Source organism: Ambystoma mexicanum, chromosome 1p, assembly GCF_040938575.1.
Source record: "Ambystoma mexicanum isolate Mex_15411 chromosome 1p, UKY_AmexF1_1, whole genome shotgun sequence".
Lineage (NCBI taxonomy): Eukaryota > Metazoa > Chordata > Amphibia > Caudata > Ambystomatidae > Ambystoma > Ambystoma mexicanum.
The window spans coordinates 1080451101-1080478946 of record NC_090921.1 but is presented as its reverse complement, the minus strand read 5'-3'; the positions used below and the strand labels follow the sequence as shown (position 1 = coordinate 1080478946).

The 27846-nt window shown below is 46.0% G+C and overlaps 1 protein-coding gene across 1 annotated transcript in view; it reads left to right on the top strand.

The window, feature by feature from the left end:
- Positions 1 to 16457: 16457 nt before the first annotated feature.
- The window catches only part of CRABP2 (cellular retinoic acid binding protein 2), a 62959-nt gene continuing 51570 nt past the window's right edge, over positions 16458 to 27846 (top strand). Inside the window, exon 1 of the mRNA XM_069604614.1 lies at positions 16458 to 16949. Within this exon, the coding sequence (XP_069460715.1) occupies positions 16880 to 16949 (70 nt within the window). The 5' untranslated portion in view covers positions 16458 to 16879. The remainder of the gene's footprint in view (positions 16950 to 27846) is intronic.

Here is a 27846-nt window from a genome sequence, read left to right as displayed (position 1 = left end):
TCATGTGTGCTTCTCGTTAGGCCCCCGGTTTGCTGCATTTGCCTGGACATGAAACCGTTTTAAGCTTAACAGCAGGAAGTGTTAATGGGTCGGGGCATCCTGGCCACGGTTGCAATGCCGCCTCTCGCCTACAACCCAAGCAGGTTTTGATTGACATTTAACGTTCCCACTGGAAATATACTTCCGTTAATGGGAGAAGCGCGCGGACACGGACTGACCGGCCCCTGAGGGAGGAGGCAGCGCATGAGGGGCCAGTCATACAAGCCAGTGTGGGGTGGTTTTCTGGATCAACATGGTCCAGCTTGCGATCTCAGTGATTTGGGAGTACATGAACCAGGTTGGATGCGTGTTTACCAGATTGTTTTACTGATTCCGTTTACTCTTAAAAAAGGGAGGACGCCCCCGACTCCCCCCTGCTTTCCGTGCATATGCCTGACCCCAACCCACCATCAATATTTAGGTGGTAAAAGGAAATACGTAGTAAAAAAAAGGAATCAACTTCAACAAAGTACATAAACCCCCCAGTTAGAACACTTGCCCTGCTGTGAAACTGGTAGCTTTGGCCAATGCTATTCGTCCAATGTGCTTTCAAATGCACTGTTTGTTATGAAAAAAACTCCCCAAGAAGCACTTAAACGTTTTTGGGGAAAGTAGCGAACTGTAATCAATAAGTAGGGACCAAAATATGTTTGGTACAAGAGCCTAATTTTTCGCATCAGTCAACCCTGTCCATAACTTCATTCGAGCCGGCAACCACTGATGCAGACATGTGGCATGTATGTTCATGTGAGTGGCAAGAAACCTTTTAAACTAGGTCCTTCTGCTCAGTAAACACCAATGTTACCCTGTCCATACACCACTGAGGAGTTGAGGCCCCCCAGTCCCAATCTTATGGCTTCTGTCAGAATAAGATCCACAAAGGCCTTAAAAATGTCCTAACAGTGTCGATTAATCCAGTCACTGACTGGGTATGACCCCGCCCCCAACGTTTGGGAGTCCACCGCTCTGGTTTCACATAAAAAGCACGTTTTGAATTTGATTCTATTTAAATGATGTCTGTGTGCAATAAGTGACAATGGAAGTTTAGAAGAATTAGAACGTTATAAGTAGACGTGTTGCTCCCCGCTAAGAGCGTGCAGGGAACGCTGCCCCCGAGCCAATGGTGAAGGGCACACCTGAGTGTGTGCGCAACCGCCCTGCAGCCGGAGAAGGCCGCACACAGCCTTCGGACCTCACACCTGCGGGGCCGGTGAAAGGTAGGTAAGGGGGCGCGGGGGTGAGGCGTAGTGGAGACTGCGGCACTGGCACCACTGCAATTGGGTTGATCAGGCTCTAGACCTCACCAGGTTCGGACTGGCATATAGGGCAATGCCCGAACCAAAAACACAAAATGCTAGTGTGGGCCAGTTTTTTGGCCCATGTGGTCCAGTTTGATAAGTTACTCCACCATGCGGCTAGTAGTTTTGACCAGTGTTACTGGAAAATTATTCTTAATGCGCAATTTATATCACATTTGATCAAAAACCTCCCCCTTCGTTACTACTCATACAGTCTGTCACAAAAGGAATGCATTGCCAGTTGCAACGGTGGGCCAATTTTTCATTGGTGCCCGAGACAGTCTTATGCCCCAGTCCTACCCTGGCCCTCACCCCACACAAAATGTTGGCCTCTGGTCACAAGACCTGGCTGACTACAGAAATGTGGCCATACAGAACAGGGCACATGCGTTAAACGTCTCCTGAGCTTCGCTATTAACAAAGGCCCTGCAATTACTAACTAAAGCATTTGATTGTTAGCACCTGCATTCATATGCATACATTTTTAAGCAATTGAAAACGTCACGTGGGGTTAGTACTTGCATGCAAGGGGAATGATTGGAAGGGTAGGGGGACATGTGACAGCTCATTCTCACAAGACTCTGTAGGTGTGTGGTTTCAGATGTGCAGAAGAGTGTTAACTGCTTGCAACATTGACGCTGCACAAGACAAGTCTCATTAGAATGCATAAAGTAGTTGGATGCTCCCACCCACACAAGTACGTTTTCCCCTCCTCCACAGTCTCTGAAGTTTGTGTCTCTCCCAAAATGTGAAGGGTTAGCCCCCCTGAAATGTTAGCTTAGGTGCAACCCTGGAGGGGACTGATGTGCACGCTGCCTTTTTGTGAAGCCTTTCCTGAATGTTGAGGTGTGTTCGTGCAGAAAAATGTATTTGCACAAAAGCAGCCAAACTTTAAAGCTGCTAGTTTCAGGAAAGGCATCCCTCATCTCTATTGAACAAAAATCAAATGCACACATCAGCCCCCTCCCACGCGGATGCCAGCAAAATAAAATGGACACATCAGCCCCCTCCCACAGATGACAGCGAAATCCAATGCACACATCAGCCCCCACCTGCAGATGCCAGCGAAATCAAATGCACACATCAGCACCCACCCGCGGACCCCAGCAAACATATAACAACGTTATGTGTTCTTCATATCCATGGGGAGGGGGCTGATGCGCACACTTGCTATTTGTGAAGCAGAGAGGGGAGGGAAGCAGTGTTGCATGTTAGCTTATTTTATATGTGTGCCAGGAGTGTGTATATGTATCATGTAATGTGCGTGTGAAGGAGTGCATGATGAATGGGACTAGGTGCGCGTGTGAATGAGTGAGTGTACAGTGAATGGGGGCTCAAGTGAAGAGAGGGCGGAGTTTACAAGTGTGTCCCACGCAGTTTTTGAAGTAGCCCCTCCCTTGACCAGTTAACCCCACCACCCCCCCAGGGCCATCACGAGGGAGGTGCTGGGGGGGCAATCTGCCTGGGCCTCGCTCTTGGAAGGGGTCTCGCGGCCCCCCCCTACACCGGAGTGGAAAGCAGCACAGTCCACCCATGTTCTTAATTTACACGGGGGCAGTGCTGCCTGCCTCTCAGCAGGGTCCTGTCCGATGCAAAATGCTTTTTTTTTGTTTGAACTGAGAAATGAGACATGGCGTGGCTCAGAAGTAAGCTCCACCGCCTCTCATTACTGTGCTGGCAGCTCAGGCACACTGAATGACAGGGGAGAAGGCCTCTCCTGTCAAGTTCACAATGCTGTGACCTGCAACATGAACTTGCTGACTGACAGGAGAGGCCTCCTCTCCTGTCAGGCATTGTGTCTAGGTGCTGGAGAGGAAGGAGGGACACCCAGTCCTCCCATGGCTGCGCAAGCTTGTATGAAGAAGGGTGCATGGAGGTAAGGTGTTTTGTTTTAGAATTAAGTGTGTGTGTGTGTGTATATATATATATATATATATATATATATATATATATATATATATATATTAAACAATTTGGCTATTTTTGTTATGCACTAAAAATAGCGGCGCCAAGGGAATATTTCTTTATTTAAGGCTGGTAAGGTTTTATATATATATAAAAAACCTTACCAGCCTTAAATAAAGAAATATTCCCTTGGCGACGCTATTTTTAGTGCATAACAAAAATAGCCAAATTCACAATTCAAGATAATTGTGCTAGGTTGTCAGCATGGGTTTTTCTCCAAAACTGTGTGGCTGTTACACAGATGCAACAAAGAAAGAGAGGGTTTAGAGAAGTTGCTCAAATGCGCCAACCTTACAAAAATGATTCAAGGTGAGTCAGATTCAGTCAATCGGATGCTTATCATGGCAGAGGATCGTTGTACCAAGAAGAACTAAGCTACAAGATTGGAATAAGCTGGTAAAAAAGGCAATCTTTATAAAACTAGAATTATCAAGCTAAACTGTTGAACCACTTGAACCTGTTAAAACTAGTCGGATGAATACAACTCAGATTGGGAAACATTTTCTCTCTTGAAGAACCACTGTTAGCAACAATGGGGGGGAAACACGTGTTGAGAGAGTTGCAGTAAAATATCTGCAAAACTAAGGATTAATAAAAATCACAAATGTATTTTTAAGAATTACCAAGAGAGAGATACAGTCAGGTATCTGCAACATTTAAGGATTAACATTAAGTATTCCTTTGAAAAGTTATCAAACAACGGGTGTGGAGGAAACACCCCATACTAAGCAGTACAAAAGATTAAGCAATTTCCGTGGAAATCCAACATTTATTTGCATTAAGGATCTGAGAGCGAGTTACACAAACATTATAAGGTGTGAAGAAAACACCGAATTTGAAGTACTTTTCGTTTGTATATCTTTTAATAAATTGTGAAAAATAATAAGAAATTACTGACTCACCTTGAATAATTTTTGAAAGGTTGGCGCATTTGAGCAGCTTCTCTAAACCCTCTCTTTCTTTTTATATATATATATTTTGTTCCCTAGCACCAGCTACAAGTAGACTGAGCACTATTTTGGCATATCAGTTGTTTTCTTATATATATATATAAGAAAAGCCCCCATTCACTGTACACTCACTCTTATATATATATATATATATATATATATATATATATAAAAGAAAACAACTGATATGCCAAAATAGTGCTCGGTCTACTTGTAGCTGATGCTAGGGAAGGAAATCTTGGCTGGATTTCTAAATATACAAAAAAACACACGTCTGGAGGAAGGTTGTAACACTTCAAAAAACCCTCAACACCAACATGTAGCACAATAATCCCTGCACACAAGATCAAGCCGTTTGCTCAAAAAAGTATTTTTATTTCATTACAAAAAATCTTGTGCAACCAACACTGCCTAATGGCTTAAGGAGGGTAGGCATCTCTCCTGCCTCCCTTGCTGACAAACAGGTTAAAATACGCTCACCCCACCAGGGTGGAAACCCCCACGCGTTCCGCTTGTGTACCAAGCTTCCTCAGGCTCTTATTCCTTAATACGTGAGAACACCTTCTTTATAAAAACAGACGCAGGACCGGCATTGGTATTGGGCTCCTCCCCCTTGCTTTCCTGTTGACGATCATGTGATCGCAAGAGGCTGGGATGGCTAACGTGCACAGCCGCGGCCATCTATGAAAGGGTTCAAAATCCATGTATCTAAGTAAGTCCTATCCCCATATCAGCTCAATACCGTCTTGGAAAAAAATAAAAAAGCAAAGGGGAGAGGCTGCCTACCATACGCCAGAACCTGCCTCCTGACACCATATTAAAATTTGTAATAATGCGTTCCTCTGTGCCAGTGCACACAAATTGTATAAAAATGGTTCGGTTTCATACTACATGATGAAACGATCGACCATTTCACCCCATGGCTTATAATGCCTTAAGCAAAAGCCAGAGATAAGCACAGTGCATTACCTTTCTTGGGTATCTTGTTACATGACATGCCTCTACATATATTGCGCCTATTGTGTTTAGAATATGCTGAGGTCGATGCAGATTGATGCAGTTTGCCTTGTCCTATAATTAGGATGAGGCGCCTTCTAGGTGCAATATATGTAGAGGCATGTCATGTAACAAGATACCTAAGAAAGGAAATGCGCTGTGCTTATCTCTGGCTTTTGCTTAAGGCATTCTAAGCCATCGGGTGAAATGGTCGATCGTTTCATCATGTAGTATGAAACCAAACCATTTTTATACAATTTTTGCGCAGATGAACGCATTATTACAAATTTTAATATTGTGTCAGGAGGCAGGTTCTGGCGTATGGTAGGCAGCCTCTCCCCTTTGCTTTTTTATTTTTCATAGATGGCCGCGGCTGTGCACGTTAGCCATCCCAGCCTCTTGCGATCACATGATCGTCAACACGAAAGCAAGGGGGAGGAGCCCAATACCAATGCCGGTCCTGCGCCTGTTTTTATAAAGAAGGTGTTCTCACGTATTAAGGAATAAAAGCCTGAGGAAGCTTGGTACACAAGCGGAACGCGTGGCGGTTTCCACCCTGGTGGGCTGAGTGTCTTTTAACCTGTTTGTCAGCAAGGGAGGCAGGAGAGATGCCTACCCTCCTTAAGCCATTAGGCAGTTTGGTTGCACGAGATTTTTTGTAATGAAATAAAAAATACCTTTTTGAGCAAACGGCTTGATCTTGTGTGCAGGGATTATTGTGATACATGTTGGTGTTGAGGGTTTTTTGAAGTGTTACAACCTTCCTCCAGACGTGTGTGTTTTTATATATATATATATATATATATATATATATATATATATATATATATATATATATATATATATATATATATATATATATTAAATGGAATGAATACACTGAATACACTATCAGATTTGTTAGGCTTAGAAAAAGGCCTGGACATGGGCGCTGAAGATGAGCCCATTGACTTTGATGAACTAAACATCAGGACAGACTGGACAGCCAGAAGCAATTTGAAACAAAAGTCCAGGTTCAATCCCATTATGAACACTGGGAGCAACATTGAGGCATTCCAGAGTTTGGTTATGGAAGATCTTAAAGCCTTGCGAAGGAAAGAACATAAACGAAAATTCGAGGACATTATGTCAATTCTCGACAGACAAGCCCTAACAGAGCTACAGGAGCTGCAAAATTGTATCATAAAACCATCAAATAAGCGGTGAAATAAAGTCCTACAAAACAGAACAGACTATATTAAAGAAGCACACAAACAGCTAAACGACAAAACATGTAATTTCCACCAATCCAATCAAGGAACTGGAGACCAAAATAAACATACTCTTATTGGGATGGGAACAACAAGGCATCCTGACAGAGGAGACTCGAACGTTTTTGTCAATCAGCAACTCGATTGTACCCACAATCTACTTTCTTCCAAAAGTACATAAAGATTTAAATAAACCTCCAGGAAGGCCCATTGTCTGTTTGATTGGCTCGGCTCTTGAAAACATGTCCAAATATATTGACGAGGCACTCTTTCCCCTTGATTCTGTGCTCCCATCATATCTTAAAGACACCACTAACTTTTTGGTGCGGATTGAGGACATACCATGGGAAACAGATTATTTGATGGTGACCATGGACGTGGTATCACTGTATACGTTCATAGGCCACGAATATGGGAAAAAGGTGTGCCGACACTTCTTGAATACCAAATCTCTGAACTACCTGGAACATACTGAAATTCTCCTTGAAATGATAGATCTTTTCCTCACTAACAATGTTTTTCTGTTTAACAATGAATACTTCAAGCAAATGCACGGGACTGCCATGGGCACGACCTTTGCGCCTCCTTATGCGAATTTAACAATGGGAGCATGGGAGGAACTAGAGGTATGGACAGACCGTAACCACAATTACACAGACAATGTGGTACTGTGGCTAAGATTTATAGACGATTTGTTCATAATCTGGAAAGGCTCAGAAAGGAACTTCTTGTCAAACTTCTAAATCAGAACTCCAACAACCTGAGATTTACGGAAACGCATAGCTGAACATTAATCACTTTTCTAGACGTAGATTTGAGAATTGTAAATGACAAAATAACTTGTCAGCTACACAGAAAGAGCACTGGATGCAACACCCCACTACATGCAAAAAGTGGACACCCCAAAAATCTAATCTGGAGTGTCCCCTATGGGGAGTTCATACGTCTCAGAAGGAAGAACACCACATTAGAAGTTTTTGATTCAGAAAGCAAAATTACAGCTCAAGGCGTCAAACGACAAATGTACCCTAAGAAAGTGATAGAGAGGGCATATCTCAAAGCAAGATCAAAAGAGAGACAGGGCCTCCTATCAGGATCTCGCAAACAAAATAAAGTAGGTACAGAAAAAGATAGCACACGCCTCATTCTCACCTTCAATACTCAAGCGTCATCCATTAGACAAATTCTACATAAGCGTTGGAAAATCCTCATGGTGGATAGGGATCTTTGTACTAGTCTGAAGAATAGGTCGGAGATAACATACAGAAGGAATCGGTCCATCAAAGATACCCTTGTTCAAAGCTACATGACAAAATCTGAAGACAGTAGCAAAAACAACTGGCTGAGCAATAAAAAAAGGGCTTTCACAAATGCACACGCTGCAATATGTGCAATTATGAAAACAACTGCAATTCTGTCAAACATCCTGTCACAGGACAAATGGTCGAAATACCAGGGACCATCACATGTGAAACAAAATATGTAGTTTACGTCCGCACTTGTTCCTGCCAGAAATGGTACATAGGCGGCACCAAGTGCAAACTAAAAATACGTATTCAACAACATGCACGTGCAATCATTAACAGTGATGTGAATTACCCGATGGCCAAACATTTCTCTGAACATCATAATAAGAACATGGGTAGTTTTGGTTTCTTCTGTATTCATAAAATAGTCACAGGACCAAGAGGAGGAGACAAAGAAAAATTGCTGCGCCAGAAAGCGACTCAGTGTATTTTGGATTTTGAAAGCAAATTCCCCAACGGTCATAACATCAATGAGGAATTATATACATTTCTGGGCCAATAAGGAATATCATCACCCCACATGGGACCATGGGAGGGTTAACTTTGTGCTCAGAAGATGAACAACATCCAAACGAATTCCTTGCTTACTAGCCGAGGTTATTTAGGAGAAAAGATATTAACATCAATACCATATTTCTATCAGAACAAATTGTTGCTAGCAACAGAGTTTTGTGTACAGAGACTGTTTTATATGAAACGTTTTTATTCTCTTTTTTGTATAGACATTTTAACTTGGTGGTTGTTTCTCTGTATATTGCACTTTAGTTTTAGGTTGACAAATGTGGAAAGCATTGTGGTTAATTTTAATGGTGAGCGGGCTAATGGGACATAATAGGTGGACTTTGATTGAGTGGCAACAAACATAGAGCAGATATTGGTCTACAAAAAAGACGCCTTTTTTCTAAAAAGAGCAGATGACAATTGGCACTCTGCACTTTAACACAAGTGGTTGACAACCTCCTATATTGTTGGTGTTGTCGATGCAGACAATGAATTTGAGATGCTGCCATTGGGCATGTTGCATCATTGAACATCATTGAATCATGGTGCATCATAATTGCCTATGCAATGATTACCATTTTTGCACTTTAGAAGAACTATGCTGTTCTAAGCACTTTGCACTTTAGGATTTTAATGTTGTTTTATGAACCCTACATTTTGCAATATTAATGCTGCTTGATGATGAATTCATAACAGTGCTCTGGGCACGATGCACTTTAATCCATGCAATGACTGCCATTTTGCACTTGATAAGAACTATGCTGCTCTAAGCACTTTGCACTTTAGGATTTGAATATTGTTTTATGAATTTCACATTTTACAATATCACTGCTGCTTGATGATGAATTTATAACACTGCTCTGGGCACGATGCACTTTATCAACAATAAGCGTTTAGTAATGGACACTTTACAGCATCCATGCGGTTACAGCAATTTTGCACGTTTGGAAGAAAAATGCTTTATACTCTAGACACTAAATGTAGTTCCAGTCATGATGCATCTTCATATATTGATGCTGTTATTGCCACCTTACACTGCAGTCCATTTGTAGTAAACACCACTATCATCAACTGTGGTATTACACATAGGAACCCTCGAGCTGTCCACCGCACTGGGCGGAGCAAAGAATGGGACACGAATATGCATCCGATCCCAAGTACTCAGAACGGGCTGAAACCACTCTGCTAGAGACATTCAATGTTGCGCACTGATTTGTCACACCATGTTATCTAATAAGCCAGTATGGGGCGCTACAAAGGCGGGGTGGATCCGCAATTCCTGTTTAATTATATGAGTACATGGGGCGTATACAAACGACGATGAAACCATTCCAAGATGGCAGGAGGGATTTGCCAGCAAATAATGCAATATATTACTAGGATAGTTCCTCTTTTGTGTTTACCTCTCTATGGCCAATCACTGGCTGGTTGCTTTCTGTTCTAATGTTACAAAAACACACTTGTGCAACAGGGATTTTAGGTTGTGAACAAGCGGCGAGTTGTGCCACGAAACGCGTCAACGTTTCACATTTTGGGAGAGCCTTATTTCTATGGTTTATATTTGCTAACGTTTTTTTGTTACAAAGACACAGTATCCTGATGGATTTTTTTCGTCCTTTAACGAAGGAGAGTGCCACTCATTTGGCCTGATAATCATCAGAGTTTTTACATATATATATATATATATATATCGGGATCGTTGCGAAATGCGTCAGCTCTGTTATGCCCTTAATAAAACTGGATATGGGATAAATAACCTTGTTGGCGAATGGTGGATTTATTTTGAGGACTATTTTGACATCCTGACCGCTTTGAGTGCCGTCCTTATTGGAAAAGTGGAATCTTCTTTTCCTTTTGCCTTGAATATATATATATATATATATTCAGTAAAAAAAACTTTGTTAAAGGGACGTTATGGTTAAGTTGCGCTACTAAAAACCTATGAAATTCACTAAAAAAACTTTGTTAACGAGACGTTATGGTTCGAAGTAAAACCAAAAAACCCTTGAAATTCACCAGTTATGGTAAGATAAGCAACCATAACTCGCGACACCACTGTGCACTGCTAACTCTAACACCCAGGACATCAAAGATGACATCAGAAATGTCATTGATGACTGATGTCACTTCCTGTTTTGGCAACGGGTGAAAGGTTCGTGTTCTGTTATGGGATGTTATGATTAAGTTGCGCTACTAAAAAACTATGAAATTCAGTAAAAAAACTTTGGTAAAGGGATGTTATGGTTAAGTTGCCCTACTAAAAAACTGTGAAATTCAGTAAAAAAAAAAACATCACATCACAGCATTGTACAGTACGAAAAATATGGTTACGATATCACTATAATGTGATGTACATTTCATGCAAGAATGGATTGCCATATGTAGCGTTAAGGTCAGTGTGTATAGGCCCATATTACCAAATTACTATGAATGCAAGCAGACGTCCATGACCAAATGATAATGATGTGTTACTATAGAGCACTTACACTTAAGCGTTTTATATAGAAAAAATATACACCCAATATCACCCAACCTGTCTTGGTACTCATTTATCGACCTCAAAAGGATTAAAGGCTGAGTTGAGGCGTTTAAGAACAGACTAAATCAGTGACTCACCCCCTGAAGTGTGCCTGAAATAAACCTTTAATGAGTTTAGCAATTATTGTACAGAATTCCAGAAAGACACATTATTTGGTTTCCTATTCTTTCTTATTTAGGATCAGTGCTGAAAGTGTTAGACTTGTGGCATTCCTGTTCTTGTTTGTCTTATTATTTTTTTTTTAAAGGGCCTGAACATGAGAGCCAGCCACTCCAGGACCTTGCATTACAAAAAACGAAAAAAAAAAAAAACGAATTTTTTTTTTTATTTCTTTTTTTTTAACAGAGGTCGCAAGGGAGACCACAGAGGTCGCAAGGGAGACCTCAGAGGTCGCAGTTGCGACCTCTGGCGACCCCCAAATGACGTCCCTGCTTCCCATGGCTGCAGCCTACCACTCAGTCAATAAACGTATACCACTACATTTTTTAACTACATTACGACACTTGTGTAATACGAAAACAATCCCACATCTCGTCACATAACCAACCCTAATGATATTGTACATTTTTTTGGATGACGTTCCTCTCCAGCGTAACCAAATGCGCCCATAAGCACCTACGTGCCGTGACGCAGAACCTCTAAATGAACACACAGCGACGTACAACGTAGTAAGTTACATTTTGAAATAATAAACTGTTTTTTAAAGGAAAACATTAACAAATTTAGAATTTGCAAAGTACTTTAATTTCACAATAAACTGTCCGAGACCATCAGAGTATTCTCATTTTCAATCAAATAGTAACTTTGTTTGTTCAGTCGTCATCGAAAATGTTAATCGTGAGGCACACGTTGATCTTTTCGCATACACAAAGTATTTGCTTTCGATAAAGCAACCGCTTCGGTCGCACAGTGATTTCCAAGACGTCTGCATGAACTTTGGCCTACACCACCATAAAAGATGTTATGTTACTCCTAATGGCCACTCCAGCGTATGGACAAATGGGTCCGGGCTGGTCGTCCCACAATACAGTGACGGTTAGGCAGCCGGTCATGAGTACGTGCATAAGGCGTCCAAAGAACCCATCACTTGGCATCTGGAATCCATGGCAATCACAGTACGGCAGAATGTAGCTGTTCGGAAAATGTAATAGAAAATACGTATCAATACCCAACCTTTACCAAACAATTTCAAAAAAGACAAAAAGAACGTGGAAACTGATACACAAATCGATGTGGTCATACATGACATTTTAAAGAAATAATAGCGTTGAACATGGGTGGACCTAATGATAGCCTACAAACGGCGAGAATCTGCACTCTCCATAAGTTTAAAAAAAAATGACAACTACACAAAAAAATAGTACCTCAGTTACAATGCCAAAATTATTGTTCTGGTAATAAAAAATTAAAACTTGTTCCGGTGTAGAGTCGTCAAAAGTAAACTTACACGATATTTACCGTCTCCATTGTCTTTGTTAAACCCAGACAGCGATTTACTTGCAGCAAAGAATCTTCTTCAACTGATATTACATGTGTTTTACAAACGTTTTGAATACATAACGTTATGAAATGGTATTTTTTCCAAACTTGCACTCCCTGCATTCTTACTGAATTTTCCCTTTCGCTCAAGGTCAAAAAACAATTGACCCTTATAGGTTCAGTCGGATGCGTGGGCCTACTGAGCTCACAACCAAAAAAGCAAACAAAGTGACCTTCACTCGGAATGAAAATACATTCTGACTTTGCAACAACATATCTGAAAGCATGCATGAGAAGTGCTACTCCCATACACTTGCAGAACCGCTGGTTCCATCAAACAGTGCAGGTGCCTGCCTCGGTTAAGAAGTGCAATGGTGTGTTGTTTTATGTGTGTTAGCGGCGATGTCCACGTACACAAAAACACGAATGAAAGATGGTGGGCGCAGCGACAGAATCTGACGCACTTCACGCCGTTCACCATCCAATCAGTGAACGTGACACATGTCCGCGAACATGACGCTACGAATTAGCCAATCGGTATCTTGTCCGCGGAGCGAACAGGGAAGTGTGTCCGCGGAGCGGACATAGATATCACAAATTTTTTTCAGACATACTTTTGGGTCGTTTTAAAGAAAACTACTGGATGGATTGGCACCAAATTTACAAAAGCACGCTTTTGGGACCAAGCTCCTGCCGCAAATTTGGCGAAAATCCGTCCAGCGGTTTGGGCTGTAGACGTGCGCAAAGGTTTTCCCCATTCAGTCTATGGGAAAAAAAAGACATTTCGCGGAACACCCCCCCTATAATTTCCCCCCCTGGACCAAACATCACCAAAATTTGCAAAGCCATTCACAGTGGCCCATACACTTTTTCTGCAAAGTTTGGTGTGGATTCGTCCAGGGGGAGCGGAGTTATAAGCCACCCAAAAAGTGCTCTTCCTATGGCAACAGCAACTTAAAGGCTGTGTAATATATATATATATATATATATATATATATGTGTGTGTATTTAAATTAACTGTGTTTGTTGGTGTCATTGGTGTGTTTATTTTTATGCATATATATGATATATATATATATATATATATATATGTGTGTGTGTGCCGGCCACCACACCTAATTTTACTGACCCAGGGGGACACTACATTTAGGGGGGCTGCTGGGTTGCTTTATGGAGGTAAGTGTTTTGTTTTCAAATTAAATAGGTGTTTGTGTGTGTATATATGTATATTTAAATTAACTGTGTGTGTGTATGTATGTGCGCATATATGTTAGTGACAATGATGTGTTTGTTTTTATGTATGCGTGCATGCAAGGAGTTGTGTGACTGGTGGATGAAAGTGTTTTATGTGCCAGTCCCCACCCCTGAATTAAGGGGTGGCGGCTGCTGGGTTGCTTTACCCAGGATGCATGGATCCATGCATCAAGGGTAAAGCAAACATAAGGGTAGAGCTAGGGACAGCGTCAGGGCCTTGCAGACTTTTCAGTTGAAAGGGTCCTCGGTGGACCATAGCAAATGCCCACTTTCAAATGCTCGCCTTACAAGCTGCGATTGATGAAGCTCTTCCGGCCGTCACTTCCCTGGGGTACACATAAGTATTATCACCTTGTTGCCTTTTGACACTGGTTCCTCCACATCAGCCAACTTCGACAAAGGCGATTTAAAGATTTTCAGTGGCCATTTAGTGTTTCAGCTCCCTGCTGGCTGGCCGTCTTGTAATAATCAGCGGCTATTAACTCCTGGCTGTATTTTTCTGTCTCCATTATAATGTAGGCACCCAACGGGTGCATCAGTTTGTTTTCCGCTGTAAGCAATTTGGGGTCCCCAATCGTTATGTTGAAATGGGCCCCAACTCATCTTTAGCCAGGCCTAAGTAATGAAAACATAAGTGTTATCAGGTGGCTAGACTGGCCTACATTGAATGTTGCCAGTCTAGCCAATAATAACACTTATGGGGCACAGCCAGTCTGGATATACTTTTCGTGGCATGGTATTCTGCAACCTGTATACACATGTATGGGAAAAGCCAACATGAACAAAATTTCATACTGGCATATGCTGTAGGCAAAGGTGGCATGAAATGCAATGGAAAATGCACCTGTGAATGGTTTGTGACTTACATCTATTGGGTTTTTTCAATGTACTACCATACAAAACCAATTGCAAACTCTATGGCTTTTTAAACTAATTGTTCAAGAAAGTGCTGTCAAATGCACCATTTTCATTTGTTTCGAAACAATTTTGGGGCAAGAAACCATCTCAAGCACTGCTTGTTTGGTTTGGGCTCCCTCACTGCGCTCTGTCAATCACACATAATTGGTGCAAACATTTAGGCCTCTCCAGTTAAAAAATGTATGATGTGTGTTTTAATGTGCACAAAGGGGAAGGGTGCTTCCTAAAGGTGGTGTCACACACGACACGTCGTCACACCATCTCATATATATTTATGCATATGACAAAATTGTTAGTCTGGAGTGAGCTTATCTTCAGTGCAGAAACATAACTTTGCTGTAGTTGATTTGCTGTCATAATAATGAAACATATTTGGTTTCCTCCACACAAACTCAATGGGAGATTTCTCGTGTCTCCAGGTTTGCGATGGCGCCACCACTGCCCCAGTGCAAAAAATGATGAGGGGGGCCTCACCAAACGTTTTGACGCAGGCCTCACGACACCATGTGACAGCCCTGCACCCCCCTGTGCCTCTGGGTTGCGGACAGCGCAGGGAGCGTGTTCTGTGCGGGTGTACTGGTGCCTGGGGTGGAGTACGTGGGAGAAGGGAAAAACGAGAGGCGTAGTATTGAGCTTGAGGAGCAGCGTGAAAGGGTTCGGTACATGGGGAGGGGGGCGGGGGGTTATGTGTGGGTTTGGGTAAAACCCCTGCCACTCCAAAAAGAAAAATAAATAGAATTCAGGCTCAGGGAGGCGACTAAAAATGGGATGCACACACGAGAACTAAGAAAAGGCGGCATTTTGAAGGCCGGCGTTCTGGGTGCGGCGTATGCTGCAGGCGCCGTATGAGAGGCGAGCAACTCAGCCTGCCTAATGTTCAACGCGTAAAAGATGTCCGCTGCGCTCTGGACGCGCGACATTCCCGCATTTCTATTGCAGTATATTGGAAGAAACACCCAAAATTAAGTATATTGGAAATGACAATGGGATGGGAATGGGTGATGAACATCCACTCCCCCTCTGCCCGCCCCGTGTCATTTGGCTCCGCAGGTGGTGAGAACTAATGTAGCTCAGATTCGCCGTCAAAACTCTATGGATTGCGCTGAGCCTTCCGGCCAGAGGTCCGATTTATGACAAAAATTGCGCTCCTGGGTTGCGCCTCTGCTGCAGGAGACGCCCGTTGCGTTGCGCTGCGCGCCGTCCAGTCCATTTTCGGTGCCGTGAGATTAACGGTTGTCATCCACCCGCCATTCGTGAATTCGTCCATTTGTAAATTCGTTCATTCATTCGTGCATCCGTTCGTTCACCGTCTAGTCTCACGTTCCCTTCCATGTGACCACTTGCCCCCGGGGCCACAGCAGCCGAGTGCACACGTCGCGGAGTCCCTGCCAGAGGCAGGAGACCCGGCTACCGGGGAAACGAGGCCTTTCCCTCCCTGGCAGTCGCGGCCTCTGAAAGCCGCTACGGCTGGGGCAGAGTCCCTCACAGGTCTACAGGATGGGGCTGCAGATTCCACGACAAATGTACAGGCTGAGGTGTTCCTCCGAAACGCCGATGAGGCTGCAAAAGATTCCGTGGTGTATTTCCCCTGCCCTACCGCCCAGTCCATAACCCCCATTCGCCCCCACCCCCCCCCCCCCCCCCCGGACCCGGGCAGAGGACTGGGGAGCATCTAGGGGGGTAGATTAAGTGACGAAACGGCAGGAATTAACAAAACACAACAAAGGGGACAGGGGAGAGAAAGAGCGCCAGGGGGAGGCGGTGGTTCTCCGGGCAGAGCAGGCGCTGCAGGAAGCGGTGCCATGAGCGGACGCTGCAGCCACCCGCAGTCTTAGGTGTCACCTTAAAATAGATGGATTCTCTTTTGGATGGAACGAGGGGGAGGGGAGCGGGTACGCGGAGAGGGTGGGGGGCAACTCCACAGGTGGGATGGAGAATGGCTTTGTCTGCGGGCTCCTCCCAGAGAGGGCAGGCACTTCACGGGGGAGGCTGGGGCTTGGGGAGGAATAAAAGACACTTAGAGCCGGGTCCCGGCGTGTATTCCAGCATCTAGCAGTGCCCCCGAGAGCCCTTCCCACTAGAAGCACAGCTCGGGCACGTTTGGCAGAGGAAGAAGCGGCGCAGTGAGAGACGGGAGTCGGCGCAACCTCCCGGATTCCCGTGAAATTGGCCCATTCCAGCGCATACACACCTCGCCCCAGTGTCTGTCAGATATAAAAGGGGATTAAAGCGCAGGCAGAGAGGGGCACCAGCGCCGCCGTCCACTGGGAGACACAGCTTCGCGTCTGGGTCCAAGGTGCTCCTATTGGGTGTGCCCTCTACCAGGGACCTCGGTGAATACCCTTCGGTGCGGCTGCTCCGGCTCCCAGAGCACCCCAACAAGATGCCCAACTTCACCGGAAACTGGAAGATGAAGCACTCGGAGAACTTCGAGGAGCTACTGAAGGCAATGAGTGAGTATATTGAGATCGTGGGTGAAGTACCTACAGGGAGCGCTGCATGGCAGGGGGGGGGGGGAGTCCGGGGGGAGGCGGTGTTCCCCCTCGTGTTGTGGCTGAGCTCCTCTGGGGCTGTGCGTCAGCGTACTTGGGCGAGCACCTTCTGGGTGCGTCAGCGAGTGAGACCTTTAGGCAAGTGCTTTGGGTGGAGAAGCGGGAGGCCGTTGCTGGGCAATGGGTGAATGTCTTGAGTAAGCGCCGATATCTGTCTTGTCATTGAATGAACTACCTCGTGGCGCTTTGTGCAATAGCTGTTATTGCATTGCTCGCTGGTACTCTTTTAATCGACCATGGCTGAATAAAATGATGAGATCATTAAATTATCTCATTTTATTCAGTCACGGCCGATCTGGCAATATCAGGCAGATCGCCGCAGTGGCCGCTCTACCCACTGAGCTACCCGGCCAGTTCGGCTTCACTCAGCAGGTATCGACTTCGGGAGGAGTCACTTGTGATAGAGAACATAATGGTGGCTCGGGGGTTCGGTTTTAAGAAACACGGGACCGGTACCATGCATAAATATCCCAATTGAGAGCTTCACAGTGCTCTCATCTGTTAGCGTTCGCCGTTTTCTGTTAAGTGCTACGTACAGTTTGGTGTGTCCTGAAGCGCTACATGCCACCGAAGTAGTAAACAGTGCATCACATCAGAGGCGTGGCCAGGATTGTCTAACAAGTGGAGCATGAAGCTAATGTAATTGGGCAAAACACAGTGGCCCTCATCATAAGGTTGGCGGAATGGGTTTACCGGGACCGGTAAAGGTGCCGGTAAACCCATTCCGCCCTACCACGAGGTCTCCTCGCGGGACCCGCAATGTGCCCCTGGAAAAACCAGGCGTCCATACCGGGTCCCACAAGGACACCAGGGAGCTAACAACGGGCATGTCATTAACAGGCCGTTGTTAGCTCCATCCCCATTCCCATTGAGCCCTATGGGGGCTCGAATGGGAATAGGGATGGACCGGGTCCGGGTTCCTCGGACGGGGAATTACCAGGTCCGCCAAGGTTGCGATGGCCCGGTAAATCCTCATTCGAGGGACCCGGGCCCGGATTGCGGTAAGGAGGCAACCTAAAAGAGGCATGGTTACCTCCAACCTCCTGATGAGGGCCAGTGACATTAACATCTGTGAATGCCTACATAGTGCTGCTGAGTGGGCATTTAGCATGGGCGTAATTTTAGGGGGGGCAGGGGTGTTAGTCCCCCCAACTTACATGGCACACTATTTTGTCCCCATTCATTTGGCTGGGGCACCTTTTCTTCAGATGTCATGTCCCCCCCAACATTTTCAGCAAAGTTACTCCATTGGCATATTGACATTTTGGTCGGCCTTGCCCACTCGCGCCATACCCTGTCTACAGACTGCTCACATGTCCCTGTGCCGAAGGACTCTCGTAGTACAGCTGTGCCAGGGGGGCATGTGCCAACAACGGGTTGACTGCACCAGTATAGCAGCTCAAATGTGTCAATTAATCCTCTGCATACCCCACGTCCTACTCTGCATACCCCTGGGCGTGCGACTAACTCCATATATCCAGACGTGTGTGACTGACTCTGCATACCCGACAGTGTGGTTTTGCATGCCGGACACGCGAATGACTCCACATACCCGAAATTTTTGACTGACTGCACACCATACGAGCGACTGACTCTGCATATCAGAGCGACTGACTACGCATACCCGACACGCGACTGACTCTACCCCAAAGTGATACTAACTCCAGCGTTTAAGGAGCACCCTCTCTGCGATGTATCCAGCCTGGTTGTGTCTCTGCTGGGCACTCGTGTGCGTCAAATCCCTCTGGGAGGGGCTCGTGGCGGTCATTTCCATATGTAGAATCTTGCGGGAGACGTGACCTGAGGCTTCTAAACCCGCATGGCGACACACACATGCAACTCCTGTGGGATACGCACACACTACTCGTAAGGTTGAAAGGCGGAGCCCGCCCTGCCGATGGGTGTCTGCTTTAGCCTGGTGAGCTGTCGGAATAATGCCACCCCGGCTGAAACTCGCTTCTGCCGTTTTCCCCGTAGGGCCTTAGCACCCGCACTAAAGCTGGGCGCGGCAGTGCACTGTACACCCTGTCGTGGCTGCATGAAGGAAGCAGCATAAGGATTAAATGCACCCTCGTGCAGGCTGTTCCCAAGTGTCTCCGCGGATACGATAAAACACGGGGATCGGGTGATAGGATTTTCCCCGGAATCCACATTCTTTTGACATGCGGGAGAGGTGAGGTCAGGGCTGTAATCTCCGGGATGTATAGTGCAACCTCTCCGATTTTATCTCCCTGCGGGCAAGGGTGGCCCTAGCTACCTGGCTCATTGCAGGCAAGGCCGGGTGTCAGCGGCTGAGGCGAGTGGGCGCCTATTCAGACGTGCAGAACTGGGGGTTGGAGGGGGGGCGGGGTGTCATGAGTTTCGGTATTGCATAGGTTTAGAAATCGTTACTACAAACAACTCCCCAGCGATGCTGTCCCCACCCCAATTCTGCCAGCCATGTTGCCAATCGAAAGGCGATAATCAGATGATATTTTGGGGGGGAATTTAATGCGCAAAAAAAAACGAAAACCGATGCAACTATCAAAAGGGCGTCCCCTGGAGATTGCAGTGTACAGTGACCCCCACCTTTGGCGTTCGAAAGCTCGGCCTCCGTGGTTTTCGGTCCAGCGTATATTGCGATGCGTGAGGGCTGACAGTATATATATTGTAATGTATATCATAATATTATTCACTCAGCACAGTTCCGTCTTTTTTAGCACCTGCCATCGGGGCATATTAGCAGAGTGGAGTGGGAGGGAATGGTCAGCCCAGAATCGCCCGGTGTGACAGGGGGGCGAGCTAGGATTAGGGCCCGCGGCCCCTCCCTTCACTTGCACTCTGCACTGCCCCCCTGTGGCTGAGGCCGGTGGAGCGGGCCCGTGGACGCTCACATCTGCACGGGCTAGGATTTGCGAAGCATTATTTCCGTTATATGTTTGTTTGCAGGTTCATTGTGCAACAGAAACCAGGCATAGTCCAGGATCATGCATGTCAGAGCGTGTAAGCAAGTTGTGCACGGGACTGCGGTGCGGTCATGCAATGCCAGGGTACATGTTTCAGAGTTCTGTGTGTGGGTAGCCTCTGCAGCCCTCACCTCCTCGCCTCACATCGTTGTGGGGCAAGCGATGCCAGGAAGCGCTGCGGTGCTTGGCTGCGAGACGCCATGACGCGCCAGACATGCCCGGGCATGGGTGTACGCACCGGCTTAACCGGCTAAAATCTGCTTCCGGATGCTGGTTAATCAAAGAGGGGGGAGGTACCCCTAAAGCGAGGCTGCCAAGCAGGACCAAAAAAGAGACGGGCCTGCTTTATTATAATACCGCACCTCCGGACCGGATAGTCCATATTTTAGTGCAATTTTTTAGTATGTGTGGGTGTGCGTACACTAGTGTCGCATCGCCATGGACGCTATGGGATTTTAACAAGACATATCCCTTTTCTGGAGTCACATGGAAAGGACTCCAACCAGCTCCCCCTTTGCTTCACAAATCGCAGCTCCGCGTTGGTACAATCTGTGAAATACACAAAGGAAATTGTATTTGGTTTCCTATCGCTGACCCCAAATTCTGCAACTTTAACTAAACAAATTGACCCGGAAATGCAGTGGTTCAAACATGTCTGTTTTTACATGTGTACAAAATTATACACAATTACCACATTCTCCCAATCCCCCACCACCCCTCACCCCAGCAATCCTGTAAACGAAGACGCTGACAATTCTGATCCCTCGTCACAGATTAATTGTAGTAATATAACAATCTACCCTCCCACCCAGAACGGCTCCAGGGACTTGCAACATTTTTAGTTGAACTAAATCTCGAGCCTCAGCCCTCCAAACATCCCCCCTCGACCTAACCCCTCCTCACCATTGCCGCCCCCCCCCTTGTTGGCAGTCTTGTCCCCCCTCGACCTAACCCCTCCTCACCATTGCCGCCCCCCCCCCTTGTTGGCAGTCTTGTCACATAGCAAAATACTTAATTCAAAACATTAAATGGGCACTTTGCAGCACACGCTGCCTTTGCTGGCTCTCTCAGACCTTGCAGTATCCAGCAGCGTTTTATCACCGTGTTGATTCACAGGGGAGTTTTCAATGGGAACTTCCCATTGAAGAACTCATCATGCCCCCACATTGGTGCTTAAGATCCCTATCGGCATCCTTTCTTTGTTCTGTGCAAAGGCCAATTCACCTGTGTGGTGATAACCTGCAGCTACTCCCCCACACCCTTCATTTCTGTATCTCTCAATTATAATCTGTGAACCCCAAATGTGCCTCAAACTGGTTTTCACAGCTCTAGGCAAGGGCCTCGCCATCATTTTGAAATGGACCCCTAAGAGTCCTGAAACACTTTCAGCGGGCCCAGCCTCTTGCACTAACAGTGGGCACTGGAGGGGGACCACCAAAGGTCACTTTAAAAAGCCCGCCTGCAAACAGAAGCAACGAAAACGCAGAAAAAAACGGTTACTTTCAAGGACCGTGAGGGGTGAGGTGACCAAAATGTAGGGGGAACGTGTACAAGGCACCGACCACTGCAAACATTACCAACGCCCTCCAAGGAGGGAACACTGCCCACAGGGAGAAACCGTTCATTGCCGATCCCTAAGAAAAAGGCGGGATGGGAGCGCAGGGGGAAACGGGCGGCATGGCTGACTCCTCCTGGACGCCTGACACGGAGGACGCGATCACATTGATGCGAGACGAACCGGGCCTGCTACACAAGGGGGGCCCCGGGGGGAACGCGAAGCGTTTCCCCCCGGGGAGTATTTTGGCGCTGCACACTGCCAGCGAGTGGCCGTGGGGGTGTAGAGCGCCCCGCCCGGGGTATTTAAGGGATCAGGGAAGGTTCGGGAGGCAGGCGACGGTTAGGACTTGGCCCCTTTTGATGTGGGGGGAGGGAAGCACAATGGGGGAATGACACGGGAAAGGAGGGGGTGGCGCTGTTTGCACAAGCAGGTCACCCCGGGGGATCAGGTATTGAGCCTGGAGGGGCATGGCCCCTGGGGAGAAAGTGGGACGCCTGGAAAAGGGGCAAGGATACGGTAGGATCCAAGGGATCATTAGGGAGGAATGGGTTATTTAATTATTTAACTGTTGGGGGGAAATGGGAAATGTTTAAGTTATTTAATTGATTGTTCAAATAGCTATTTAGTTTGTTAGGCCATGGAGCCAGTTAAGCGTTTTGATTGTAAGCTTTGGCCTGTCACATTAAAGCGACCTTTTCCACTTTTAAATGAGTCTGGGTTTTTGTGCAGTAAGCCAAAAAGAGGCCTTTTAGCAAATTTAAGAGAGCGACTGGTCGCCTCACGCCGTCCCTTCCAAGGCCACACACGCCACGTTAAAAAAAAACTCCTCACGAAATACACTAAATAACTCCCATCATGCGCTGAAGTAATAGTCTTGGGGGCAGTTGAACTCTGTGAGCGCGCGCGGCAGTATCACCACTTCCGCATTCCAGTCATCCAAAGTGGCCCGTTGACGTAACACGCGCCGCGAACGGCTCGTGGCGTGTGTTGCGTCCGTTGGATTTAAAGAGGTCTTTATAGAGAGCCTGCGCCACAGGATTCCCCAGGCTGCTGGGCACGCGCGTTATCAACGCACCAGACATCTGTTAAATCTGACTGCCCAATGAAGGAGCTTCGGCGCAGTGAGCAATGGTGTGGAGATTTGGGGTTCCTCTCTTTTGCCTTCAATGGGGAATTATTTATTCTCAGTGATATTGCAAGTGTACAACACTGCTTGTAATGCAGGGGTCACTGGAAATTACTACACCCCAAGGGCGTAATCTTGGTGGTACTACTGTCGCAGAACAACGCTGGCAGTACGGAATGAGCACTGGGGGTAAACAGTCCGGGCAATCATTTCCACCTGCATTGAAAGAGGAGAGGGCATGGTTCACTCTGGCTCCAAAAGTTCAGCAAATCATTCCCAAGGGGTGGTATTTACCCCTGAACCCCATAAACTCTGCCAGGCATCATCATTTAATTACCTCCAACAGTAATGTGTTTACCACCAAACACTAACACAGGGAAATGGATATTGCCACCAGGTGGTATTTTCCCTTTCTGTAATGGGGTATTTGACCACCTACAGTGCTATTACTGCTGATGGTATTCATATGAAACTTTTCTTAATGAAGCAACATTTGCAGAGGGATAAATACAGATTGGGAACAATCTCGATGCAGCTGAACCGCAACACTAATGCTGGGTAGGGACTCGGAACATCTCCACAAGCTTGCACTCGGGATGAAGGTCGAATAAGATGGAGGCTATCCAAGCCTTACTGTGAGTCTGTTAGCAACATGAAAACCTACGGAGGCGTTCATTAAGAGCTAAAAAGAGAGGCACACTCACTCCTCCCAGCCAAAAAAGCAAACATGGGCCTGTGCATTCACTCCAGGAAGCCCTCATTCAGGGACGTCATTTCACCAAAATGCCAGGGGTAGCGGAAGTGACATCACACAACCCTTGACCCCTGATGACATCACAGGAAGTGATGTCATTTGACCCCACCCTGAAGTGATATCGCGGGAAGCGATGGAACACAACCTTTCACCGGTTGACAATAAAGGAAGTGGCATCACATAGCATTGTACACTACGAAAAATATGGTTACAATATCACTATAATTTGATGTGCATTTCATACCTGAATGGATCGCCATATGTATCATTAAGATCAGTGTGTATAGGCCCATATTAACAAATTACTGTGATTGCAAGCAGACGTCCATGACCAAATGATAATGATGTGTTATCATATAGCACTTATGCTTAAGCGCTTTACAGAGAAGAAATATACACCCAATATCACCCAACCTGTGTTGGTACCCCTTTATCGACCTAAGAAGTATGAAAGACTGAGTTGAGGTGCTTGAGAACAGACTAAATCAGTGACTCACCCCCTGAAGTGTGCCTGAAATAAACCTTTCATGAGTCTAGCAATTACTGTATAGAATTCCAGAAAGACATATTTTTTGCCATTCCTATTCTTTCTTATTTAGGGTCAGTGCTGAAAGTGTTAGACTTGTGGCCTTCATGTTAATATTTTTCTTCTTTTTTTAAGGGGCCTAAACAAGAAATCTAGCCACTCCAGGATTAAAGAGCCACATGGTGCTGGCCACAGCCCAGGAGCTTTCATTGCATTGCAAAAAAAAAAAAAAAAAAAAAAACTTTTTTACATTTTTTTTTTAGAGGTCGCAAGGGAGACCACAGAGGTCGCAAGGAAGACCTCAGAGGTCGCACTTGCGACCTCTGGCGACCCCCAAATGACGTCCCTGCCCTCATTCCTGTCTTTAGAAAAAGCTAACATGACCATGCTCTCTTGAGCGAGATGCTTGCTGAGGGACAATGCTCTACGTGTGTCATTTTCTAACATTCCAATTCGCTTAGCAAAACAGAAACAAGGATTCTGAGCAAATTCCGGGGACTATTATCCATTGACACCCCGGGTGGGGGCGCTCGCCGATCATTAGGCTCTGAATGCGGGCTGGACAGTATGGTACAGTCTTGTGTTCCGAGCTTCTAAGGGGAGGGGCGACCAAGGAGACAGTCGAGGTTGCTATCATGCTAGGTCCAGGTACAATTCTGATAGAGTAAGTGCATAGAAGAAAGTAAGAGGAGGAGGGGAGGAAATAGGAAAAGGGAGAAGGGAAGAGGAGGAGAGAACAGAGAGTAAGCAGTCAAAAAGAGTGGTGAAGCAAGAGAGGAGAGCGAATACAATTGCAGAAGTCAGTAGTGATATATAATGTCGCAAGCCAGGATACAACATGAAAATGGGAACAACATGATTCAGGGCCACCATGAGTACAAGATGCGAAGGAAGTCCAGCCCAGCATGAGAGTTGAGAATGGGTGACGCACCGTGAATCAATGAAGTCCATAAAAGTCAAATTCAGCATTGGCCACAAGATGGTGATGGTGAAACCAGAATGTATCAGGACAGACTCCTACAGAAGTAGGCTGGAGGGGAGGGGTAGTAGGTAGAATAATTTAATGCAGGGAGAGACCCCTTGCAGCCTCCCCACACCCCCACCCTTTTTATATCCTAACTCAAACCCCCAATCTATTTATTTTTAAAAATGTGCAAAAATACAGAAAAATACAATTTAAGAATGCAGTGTTTTCGGCCTCATTTTGCCATTCTTTTTTTTTATCCGGTACCTTAGTGACAACTATGTGTTACGGTCTGCTAGACCTATATATAGAATGGTTTCAAAAGGACATGCAACGCTAGCTCTTGAGAGGAATCGGCAGGAGGTACGCACAAGAGGACTCGCTAGAATAATGTTGCGTACATTACTGAATCTTTGACCCACTAAATTGGCACACCAGTCTAAACAGACTTTCTAGACTCACCCATAATCCAGGTGCCAGCGAGATGGACTGGCCCGGCAGCTTAGTGAGATATGCTGGTGAGACAATCCAAGCAGATGGATCAATGGAAGTGACTATTGAGATCGGCGATAGACTCTCAGTGCTTAATTTGTGGGGGTGTTTGCTAGGGCTCAGCTCTGGCACTTATTGTCTCAGACTCATTTTGATTATGATGTGGTGTTTTAATAAACACCTATAGAATCAGAGCAAAATGTAAATGTGTTTAAAGACACACTTCAACATGTGTCTCATGTCAAGGCACAGCAAGTATGTTATTTTATGTGTATGTTGATTGGTATTTGTAAATCACACATCTGCTGCAGTGACCGAGTACATCCATCAACCATAATAAGCCGGTGGGAGTTGCAGCTTTAAACCTGTATATGTTGGCAGGATGGGGAGCAGCCGTGGATGGTGGCAACAGGGGGCGGGGATCTGCCGATCCGGACGTGTTCTGGGCGTGTTAGAAAATATTTGAACCCCAGCATTTATTTTATTGCAAATTAAGCACTGCACTAGGGAGAATAACCAGTGAGACAGACAGCAAAATGGACCACCAGCTCTGCACTTAATACATATTTCTCAACACTAGAAATCTCAGAAGGTGTACTAAGCGGGGGCAGAGGAAGAGAAGAGGGGACACACGGGGCCAGGGAAGAATTAAGGACCTGCTTCACCACATTACCAAGAGGCTAAGGTCTGGAGACACCCTGCCGGGTCTATCGGACACGACAAGGTGCCGTTAGACTACTGCAGTGGTGATGGGCGCAGTATAAATATCACTTAACATAACATAGCATGCCATTGGCTGAATGGGTTCTCAAGAGGGGCAGACTAAACTATTCTTCCAGTTCCAGATGTCTGCAGTTAACCTCCTGTCATGGACATGGACGAGGAACACTGGCACAATATATGCAGCCCTGGCTCTGCAGAAAATAGTGAATCAAGAGTCAGAGCGGGCGTGTCCACGCCTACACAAATACCCTCAACAACAAATGACAAAGCGCTGCATGCCCAGAATTACGCGCATGGCAGCACCTACATATGCTTAGACACTTTAACCCACAGTTACCCACATGCCAGTACCCACACAAGTTAAGGCGCTGCACATATCCACAGTAGCAAGTATGTCCAGCCCTACATGCAGGACCAGAGCCCCAGACAATGCTGTTAACACATCAGGCAGAAATGACGAGAATTTGCACCCAACCCGCCGGAGTTGAGTTATTTAATGTAGGCGAGGGTATGATCCAGAACAAAGACAGATTGTGTTCAGAATGCACATGACCGTCCTACGCAGATGTGCTGTCACCGTAAAGGAATGAAGAAGCGTTCGGTGGGCACAGCCATAGAGAAGGGACAATACAGAAATACCTTGGGGTGAAGGGATGGGGGGCTGTACACTGCCTTCTTCCTTCAGATGAAAGAAGCAGTGTAAGTACGAATCGGCTTTCTTAGTCTTTTGCAGAAAATTCCCTGAATCAATATGTTCCACTTGAAATGATTTTGCATGTAATGGCTTGGCAGTGGCACACAAAGTGACAGGGAATATAAGCTTCTATGCTTTTTTGGAATTCCTAAGTATCCCTCTCAATTCAGCAGGATGCTGGAAGCTCGATACTGCTCCTTATTTTGTACAGGCGTGTATCCAAGTCAAAGTTTGGACATTTGGGAGAAGTCCATTCTTAGACTAAACAAAGAACACAGCAACCATGCTTCACACGCCAGAGTGCTGCATAATTGAGAGGAATGTTTATGAATTCTAAACAAGGAGAAAAACATGCAGGCTCCCCTCACCCTCTTCTGCTCTCTCACTCATACCTGACTGTCCGCAATTCAGGAATAGTGTGCCTCCAACAATCTCTGCCTTAATGCCAGTAAAACTGGCATCCTTCTCAATGGGGCACCTTCTCCCTACTTTCCCCTGTCTCTCTCTGGCCACCCTTCCTGGGGCCCTCTACCTGCACCTTCCTGTGAGGCAAAGACCCTTGGTGTTCATCTTCGACTCCACCCTCTCCTTCTCTCCTCACATCTCTGACGTCTCTAAAAAGTTACACTATCAGCTGCACCCCTTCAGAGGTAATCTTCCTTTTCTTACGTTCCCCCAGAAGCTCACTGTCGCCAGAGCTCTGGTTCTTTCTAGGCTGGACTACTGCAACAGCCTCTTTTTCTTTTTCAGTCTGCCTTCCACTGCTCTCCCTCCTCTGTGGCTATTCCAGAACAGGACTGCAAGACTTATCCTTGGCCTCAATCAAGCCCAGGGAACGTATCTCTCCAGCCCTGAAATCTCTCCACTGGCTCCCGGTGGCTGCAAGGATCAAGTTCAAGCCCTCTGTATTGTCCACAAGTCTTTCTGGGGCCGGGGACCTCACTACATCCAACTCTCTCTCCTCAAGAATCTTCCTTCTCGCTCCCTCTGCTCATCCACCTCCAACTCTCTGAGGG